This window comes from Sus scrofa, chromosome 1, assembly GCF_054392235.1.
Source record: "Sus scrofa isolate SSC_HxYL_T2T_F1_AM1 chromosome 1, Sscrofa_HxYL_maternal_Yorkshire_Landrace_v2.0, whole genome shotgun sequence".
NCBI lineage: Eukaryota > Metazoa > Chordata > Mammalia > Artiodactyla > Suidae > Sus > Sus scrofa.
Genome location: NC_139383.1, coordinates 99,843,389 through 99,852,805, shown reverse-complemented (window position 1 = coordinate 99,852,805; position 9,417 = coordinate 99,843,389). Strand labels below are relative to the sequence as shown.

At 33.5% G+C, this 9,417-nt stretch overlaps 1 protein-coding gene across 1 annotated transcript; it reads right to left on the bottom strand.

Annotated features, from left to right (window-relative positions):
- Positions 1–3,137: 3,137 nt before the first annotated feature.
- Positions 3,138–4,085, bottom strand: LOC100157785 (olfactory receptor 8H1-like). The gene has a single exon (XM_001926078.2). The coding sequence runs from the start codon at positions 4,083–4,085 to the stop codon at positions 3,138–3,140; it is 948 nt and encodes a 315-aa protein (XP_001926113.2).
- Between the last annotated feature and the right edge of the window lie 5,332 nt (positions 4,086–9,417).

Genomic DNA, 9,417 nt, shown 5'->3' with positions numbered 1-9,417 from the left:
ACTATGATACTGCCATTATATCTAAGACTTATTTGGTGGTAAGCTTAACCACTTCTGTTTTTAGCATGCTCCAGTTTTGTCTTATTTTCTATCATAGTTTTACTAAATAGCATTTTGGCATGGCACAATAAAAAGCATATTCTATTTTGAATTTATTCAGAGTACATGCTCCATAAAATAAAATAACAAGGAATGTTCATGGCAAATAGAAATATTTTAAATCTTTCATATTGCCAATTGATCACATTACACGTGTGAATGACATTATATACATGGTTTCTAAATTGTATTGTAAAGAGGGTAGGGTAATCAATTTAATTAGATTTTAGTTTAAATTAATTATAATTACAATTTTATCAACTTAAGTTTTCCACAAAATCATAGAATCTGTTGACAATATTTGCCCATCAAACACACAGGAAACATTTCTAATCATAGAAGTAGAAATAACTGAAAGCAAGGTAAAAACATAGTTCATAAAACATAGTAGAAAAATGAAAAGAGGAATTCCCATTATGGCGCAGTGGAAACAAATCCAACTAGGAAACAAGAGGTTGCAGTTCCATCCATGGCCTCACTCATTGGGCTAAGAATCTGGAGTTGCCATGATCTGTGGCATAGGGTGCAGACGTGGCTCAGGTCCTGTGTTGCTGTGGCCAGGAGCTGTAGCTCCTATTGGACTTCTAGCCTGGGAACCTCCATATGTTACCGGTGTGGCCCTAAAAAGGAATTCTCCCTTAAAAAATAAAAAAAAATTAAAAAGTGAAAAATGAAAAGAGCCTATAAATACATAAAATGACATAATGCTTATGCAAGATTAGAGAAGATAAAAAATGAGAGGAGATAAAAAAGCATATTATTAAATTATTCTAAGACAAACCCAATAGCAATAGGTTATAAATATAGTCTAAATAACATGAATATTGGAGAAAAATAAGTCATAATAATAATTTTAAATGTCATTCATGTATAATATGGGAATTTTTAAATAAACTATTTAGAGGAAAAGTAATTTGTATTTAAAAGATTTGAATAAGCTAATTGACAGTTTTGAATTAGAGAAAGATTTTTAAACATTTAACTCCTAAAAGAGAATTCATAATTTTGCACTTTATTTTAAATATTTAAGAAGTTTTAAGGAAAGTAATCACATGTAATTTTACAAAGAAAAAAATACAAATTTCAAAAAAACAAAAATTTATAATTATTATTGGTTAAACAAAACTAGTTACAAAAGCTTAAACAAAAAGTATCAAATAGTGGGGAATAGGAAACATTTGTTTTTATACAGCATTTAAATAGCAGAGAATGAGTTCCCGTCATGGCTCAGTGGTTAATGAACACAACTAGTATCCCTGAGCACACAGCTTTGATCCCTGGCCTCCCTCAGTGGGTTAAGGATCCTGCATTGCTGTGGCTGTGGCGTAGGTTGCAGCTACATCTCCGATTCTACCCCGTGGATGCGGCCTTAAAAAAAATACAAAAATAGATAAATAAATAAAAAAATAACAGAGAAAATTAAAACTGGAATTTCAGATTATATAGAAGAAAATATTTGGGGAGTTCCCTTGTGGTGCCATGGGTTCAGGATGCAGCCTCTTCATAGCTGATTAAGTGGCTGCTGTGGGACCAGTTTGATCCCTGGCCCAGGAGCTTTCACATGCCTCAGGCCTGGGGAAAAAAATTAAAATACAAGAAATTTTAGCACTCAATCTGACTAAAATGTATGAATTGCTGCAAAATCTGAATTCATTATAAATTTGTAGCTTTATAACTTGCCTCTGTTAAAAAAAAATTAGGACTAGTGAGTCAAGCATTTAATTCAAATATTTATTTTAATGATTATAAAAACCCATAGAATGCAGGAGAAAGGCAATGATTTCTTAAAAATATGCATCATTTCAACAAAGCAGCAGTTTACTGAAGACTTGTTCACAAATCACAGGAAGTTACAGTAGCCACCAAAGAGAGAACACTGCATGCAGATTTTTAACATGATGAATTTACAAACATTTCAAGTCCAAAGCATTGCAAAATGAGTCTTGAGTTTTTACCATATATCAAGAGCATATTTACCTTAGGTATCAATTAAAAAGGAATTAAAAAAGGTTAAATGTGTAAGTTTATGTAGAAAGCTACAAAAAAGTACATAGGAAATAACAGAAAGATCGCTAATTTATATAATGTGTATGCATATACATATAACTATAAATCTAGACAACATACAAAGCTAATGATAAATGTTATGGCATTTCTATTAACTTAAATTTTTCAAAAATTTCCAAATTTTCTCCAATGCTAATATATAGCACTCTAACTCCAAAACTAGGAAATGCTGAGTTGTTCCTCAGATGTTTGTGTGTTTATCCCTTAAATCAAACAAAAGTACTTTATAAAACACAAGGGAATATTCTTTAAGAAAAAGTCATGGAACATTAAAAATAATGCAGGAATGCCAGTGTTCTAATGATTAGGACCAGCACTTCTTAGTAATGCCTTAAATGCTTTACAGTCATTATCTGATGTAATCTTTACAATAAGTATAATGGACCTGGAATCATTATTTATCTTCCACAGTTGAGGAATCCTGAGGCTAAAAGTTTCAGGGAGTTTTCAAGGGTTCTACAGTGAAAAGGGTAAAGTCTGGACTGTTTGGTTCCAAATCAAGTGTTCCTAATCACCCAGCTATAGTGTGTCTCCATAAAGTAAATGAAATAATTCTTAGAACTGTAATCATTACTCCTCAAAGGAAGCTTTTTTCCATAATTTCTCTGTATTTGGAGGATACATGGGAATTTGCACAATATAGTTTAAAAAATGACAATCATAGTTTTTCATTTTGCCAATCAGTTGCCATTAAAAACATGTAAATTTAGACTATAGCATTAATATATTTCATAGCTTCCAAATATATTATGGATTTCTGCAGCCAAAAGCTCTGCCCCTGAGCTATACCTCTTACATGGATTTCTAAAGGAATATTCCCAGAAATGAAAAGATCATATTTGGTGCAGAAGTGTCGGTTCAACAGAAAACAAACACATAAATGATTCAACTGTTTCTGGAAAGAGACCAAGGAAATACACCATAGGAAGACAAAGAAAAAAAAAGATAAAATCAGAAATTGAGCATCACTGTCATTTTAATTGCCTGGAGCCCACTGTTTTCTGCATGACTCTAATGAAAGCATTTTTTACTTCTTTGTTTCTAAGACTGTAAATGAGTGGATTCAGCATGGGGATGACAATAGTATAAAAAACAGAAGCCACTTGATCCCTTCCCAAGGAGTAGGACTTACTTGGCTTTAAATAAGTAAATATCATAGTGCCATAAAAGATGGTGACACCCAGGAGGTGAGAGGCACAGGTAGAGAAGGCTTTTTGCTTTCCTGACGTGGAAGTAATTTTCCGGATAGTAGACAGGATAGACACATAGGACACTACTATCGTGGTAAGAGACACCACTAGTGTGGATCCAGCTAAAATGAATATGACTATTTCTGTTATTTGGGTGTCAGTGCAGGACAAGGCTAAGATTGGGGATAAGTCACAGAAAAAGTGATGGATTACATTGGAATCACAGAAATCCAATGTGCTCATGCAAAGCACATTGACAAAGGAGTCCAAGAAGCCAGTGAAATAAGATCCAAAAACTAGGGAACAGCAGCTTCTTGTGGACATTACAACTGGATAATGCAGAGGATTGCAGATAGCTACACGGCGATCAAAGGCCATGGAGGAGAGAAGACAACATTCAGCACCAGCCAAGAAGACAAAGAAATACATCTGAGTGAAGCAGTTCATGTACGAAATGTATTTGGTGGATGTCAGTAAGTTCCCTAAGGTTTGAGGTGTGATGACAGTTGAGTAACTGAGGTCAAGGAATGACAGGTGGCTGAGGAAAAAGTACATGGGAGTGTGAAGCTGGAGATCCAGGTGGATTATCAATATCATCCCTGCATTGCCCAGCACAGTCATCAGGTAGATCAGGAGAAAAAGCATAAACATGATCCTCTGGATTGCTTCTGAATCTGTCAATCCCATAAGGATGAAGTCAGACACATGTGTGTCATTCCTTGTACCCATAGTGTTCGCCTGCTCTAAACTGTTGAGAAATCAAAGTTGATGCTTAGCAGTGATGACTTCAAAACTGTTTGTATTTATATGAAAGTCAAGACATATATTTATTAGTTTAGTGTGTCTAGAAAGTGATAATAAGAATGATTTACAGAATTCACAGAGTAAAATCTTAATGTGATTGCCAAATATAGAAATAGTTATAAATTGGGCATACGGATATAAGCTAATATATCAGATATATAAAATATGTATGACACTGTTCTGAATGCTTCCCTTTATTAAAGCCTTAAGTTTCCACGGACTATTTATCATACCATAGGTAATGCTATTAACCACGTATTTCAGATGAGAAAAAGGTCTCAGAGAATTTAGATAACTTATACAGAGTCAGAACTATTATATGTTGCCTCTGTTATTTTTCCAAGATAGGTTGACTCCAAAGAGCATGCTTATGATAACTATGTTTCTATTTATAATTAAATTCAGAAATCCTGAGGAAATAAAATGCTAGATATGTAATAAATGATGACAGAATAATAGTTTTAATATACCATGTGCTCTCTTTCATTTCCAATATTACTTAATATGTATGATAAATAAATTTGAAACCTAATTGGTCATTATAGGGTACATTAAAAAGATAGACCACATGTTAATATTAGCTTCCAAGATATGATATCCTAATTTGACCATTCAAAATCAAAGTTCTTTCAAAATATATTTCTAACATATGTATATTGCATTTCATATCCTGTTTACCTCAACTTTGTATTTCTAGTTCCACAAACTCTGGCATTACCTAGGGTAATGTCCAAATAGTATCTGTACATATATTCTTTTGATGATGTCCCCCTTTTATTTGATTCTAAGGAAAACTTTCTAATTTAGAGAATAATACTTACCAGGAGTCAAAATTGGTCTAAAACACTGTCTTCCTATACTGTCTTTTTAGCCATAAGTCAACCTGAAATTCTGGTTACAGATTAGACATGAAGACTGTTTAAGCAGAAAATCTCTGTAATATTTTTCTTTTCTGCAAATTCCTTTTAAGATTTAGTGCATTTACTTTTTTTTCATGAGGGGAAAAAAATATCAACCTAGAAATTGTGTTTTGATCAATGGTAAAATTTGCCAAGAAGCTATGTCTTAAATAAATACCAGGGATCAGTTGTGTATGTATGCCCAGAAGCGTATGTCTTGCCACTCATTCAGTTAATTCCTGGGCGCTCATATACTCGGGATTGATGATGATGCAACATTTGGTCCTCCCTGTGGACCAGTTTCCAACGAAGTTTACTTGGAATATTTCCAAGGACAAAAGTTCAAGAACTCAGTGTACCACTGCTAGGTTTTGAGAGACTACTTGTCTTTCTCTTTTTTTATGTCTAAGTTGATACCTGGGCTAGTAGAGACACTCTTTCTAGGGAAATACTTAATTACCGTATTACTGAAATCTTCAGTGAATTAAAAGATTTTTTTTTTTTTTTTTGCTTTTCAGGGCAACGCCAGAGACCCATGGAAGTTCCCTAATTAAGAGTTTGAAGCTGTAGCTGCTGGCCCACACCACAGACACAAAAATGCCAGATCCAAGCCACCTCTATGACCTACACAGTAGGTCATGGCAATGCCAGATCCTTAACCCGCTGAAGGAAGCCAGTGATCGAAAACACATCCTCATGGATAGTAGTCAGATTGATTTCAACTGCACGGCTACGGAAACTCCAAAACTTTTATATTTAAATGTGCGATAATATATAGGAGTATATGTGTTCGTTAGAAACAAAATCAGAATACGACAAAAATGCAAAGAATATGAAGATAATTCAAAACTGTTGAAGCAGTTGATACGTTTCTCTAAATTATTTTTGTTTATAAAATATTTACTTGTATGCCTCTAGATTTACATAATTATTAGCATATTGTTTTCATGATCCATCTTCATCTCATATCTATAATCTCATAGTATTTTATAAACAATGTTATCGTAGCCTCTTATAAAACTCATAAATTCATGTATCATGCATTGACTGATACCCATAGCTAACTTCCCTCTAGAAGTGTTCCTCTGACAGTAAGGATTTTATTGAGAATATTCATCTAAGATAGGAGGCAAAGGGAGACTTTTAAGAGGGATATCTTGTGAATCAGATTAAAATATTATTGTGAATTTTTCATTAATTTATGATAATAAAATAAATGTTGATGTAAATTTAAAAGTGAGCCTTATAGGAAATTCTGCTCATACTCCCAAATTTGAGCAATCTGTTGAAGTGGATAAAGGAGATCCCTTTTTTTCCTATAAAATTTTTCCCCCAAACCACTAGGGAGTTTGGTCTTTTGAGCATGAGTCACCTCATTCTCCTTGCTTGCCCCTGCAATAAACCTTTCTCAGATCCAAACACCAACCTTCTGGTTTGTTTGGCCTTGCTGTGCATTGAGCACAGGAACTTTGATTCAATAACATTGGCAGAAGCCAAAGACTGAGCAGAGATTTTAAACATCTTTAGATTGAATCCTCATAGAGTATCTTACCATACATTCTAAACATATATACACATATGTATTATACAGACACACACACATATATATATATGTGTGTGTGTGAGTATATATATATATATATAATTTTATCCTTCTCTCTGGATTATTGCAGTTATTTTCTATTTTCTTCATTTTTTTTAACTTTCTTTTTTTTTTTTTTTTTTTTTTTTTTGCCACAAAAAAGGCATGCAAACTTCCACGGCCAAAGTTCAAACCACAGCTACAGCCTAGACACAGAAGTAACAACACCAGATCTTTAACCCACTGGGTTACCAATTTCTTTTTCATCTCATGAAAGAATGATTCTTTTTTTGTTGGGGAATGAATGCTATTAAATGATTATTATTCTTTGTTTTCTTATGCATTAACTGTTATCTAGGTTTTATCATTTGCCCCTACTTTACCAGGTTTGTAGGGGGCAACAAATAGTTTTCTCTTTACCTTTTTAGGTTTATTGGCTGAAAGCCATCACTGTAATAAAAGAGAATAACAAGAGAAAAACAAAAAGAAATTCAATAAGATATATACCCTTGTTTACATGGGAGGTATACAGGAAAACTGAGTAATTTCCCCAAAATTGTTCACTCCACCCTTTTAAATACTATCTCCAGGTAAAGGTCAAAGCAATTTTTGTGGGGAAGGTGGGGTGGATAGGGGAGCCAGGAAAAGAATAGTGAAAAGTGCATATTTGGTAATAAAGATTCAGGTCCATGACTTTTTCACTGATAAGAAGTTCTACACATTCAGTCATCTTCCTCTTCCTGGTACAGAGGGAGAGACATTTTTACAAGTGGAGATTCCCTTTTAAGTGTAAATGTCACTTAGAAAATGGTAACTTGTACTCAGTTTTCAGAGCTTTTGTATGTCTACTGCTTCTTAAATGTAACCAGATCAAGATAATCTTTATGAAGAAGAGGTATATTTTGGCATAGCAAATGCTGCTCCACTTAAAATTGAATTCATTGTTTTTTCTCTAGCACCAAGTAGTACCTGCTTATTTTATGTATTTTTTTTACCTGTATAATAATACTGGGATTTAGTACTTGCCTTGTTCATCTATGTTTTACCTCAATTTTAACTTACATGTAGTGATATTTTTATTATTGTGGCCTATTAAATAGATAATCTAAAGCTAAATTTTTAAATTTATTATTGACTAATTCAAGATTTTTTAAAAACTTTTTAATTTTTAAGCTTAAAGATATATATTAATAGTTTATGTATATATTATACTTTAAAGAGCATTTAAATTGTATTGTCTAAGAATAATTCAATATTTTTTAAAAACTTTTTAAATTTTAAGCTTATAGATACATATATTATCTTGATATTTTATGTATATATTATTCTCTTTTTTGTTGTCTTTATATCTTTTCTATGGCTGCACCCATGGCATGTGGAGGTTCCCAGGATAGGGGTCTAATCAGAGCTGTAGCCGCCAGCCTACGCCAGAGCCACAGCAATGCCAGATTGGAGCTGTGTCTGTGACACACACCACGGCTCACGGCAATGCTAGATCCTTAATCCACTGAATGAGGCCAGGGAAGAAACCTGCAACCTCATGCTTCCCAGTCAGATTCATTTTCACTGAACCATGATGGGAACCCCTATATATATATCATACTTTAAAGAGCAATTTAAAATGTATTGCACTGCAGTCAGAAAATGTGACCTCTTTAAGTTAAATGTTGCAAACTTATAGAAATTTATGGATTAATTATGACCAACTAGTGTAAACAACATATAGATCCTGAGAAAGAGTCAAATGTTGATTTTCAAATCTGGCCTTAGCAACTGTAGTATTATAGAGTGTAAACTCTAAATGGGGAAAAGCAGAAAAAAAATTAGTACTAGAACACGTTAGAAGGTTAAAATCCTATAAAAAAATAAAAGATAAAATAGCTTAAAAGAAGGGTTCAAAGTTAGGAGCATGAAAAAGACATCAGAAATAATATGCTTGGAATTTTCTTGTGGTGCAGCTCGTTTAAGGATCTGAAGCTGTCACTGCAGTGACTTGGGTCACTGCTGTGGTGTGGGTTTGATCCCTGGCCCAGGAACTTCCTTACACTGCAGGTACAACCAAAGGGAAAAAAAGAAGGATATAGTCAAGACAGGCTTAAAAAAAAAAGGTTAGAATTTGAACCAAGATTTCTTAATTATTTGATTTGCAATGTCTTCGCAAAATGATGCTAGTAATACGTACGTCAAGGGTTTGTGAAGGTGAATTTAACAATACACATAAAATAACTTGCATGATATTAATACTTATTCAGTCAATATATGCCCAATATTGTAAATACAAATGGATTTATAGTAATCCATTATATCCATACATCCAGTTTGTTTCCTTTAGATAAATAACTAGGTGTCATATTTGGGGGCTTAAACTGTACATTTTGCTATGTTATTTGTGTGAGGCGTTCTAAAACAGTCTAACAAATTTTAATTTCCATGAGCTCTGTCCCTGCACATCGATTTTGATATAACCTTGCCTGCACTGACCATTTACATCTGACCAAGCTCCATATTTAATAGAGCTCAACTAATCAAAGATTATCTTGTTAGAGGTTTATTTCATTACTATGCATGAAGAACACTTCTTCATATCTTTGTTTATTGTTTTTAAGACCATAAGTTTAAATATTGGTGAAGGAGTTCCAGTAATGGCTCAATGGTTAACAAATCCAACTAGCATCCATGAAGGCCGCAGGTTCAATCCCTGGCCTTGCTCAGTGGATTAAGCATTCAGCATTGCCAGGACCCGTGGTATATGTCACAGATTCAGCTCAGATCCCTT

What these genes read in the sequence shown, in the direction of transcription:
- LOC100157785 (XM_001926078.2), bottom strand. Translation starts at nt 4,085, where the DNA reads ATGGGTACAAGGAATGACACACATGTGTCTGACTTCATCCTTATGGGA.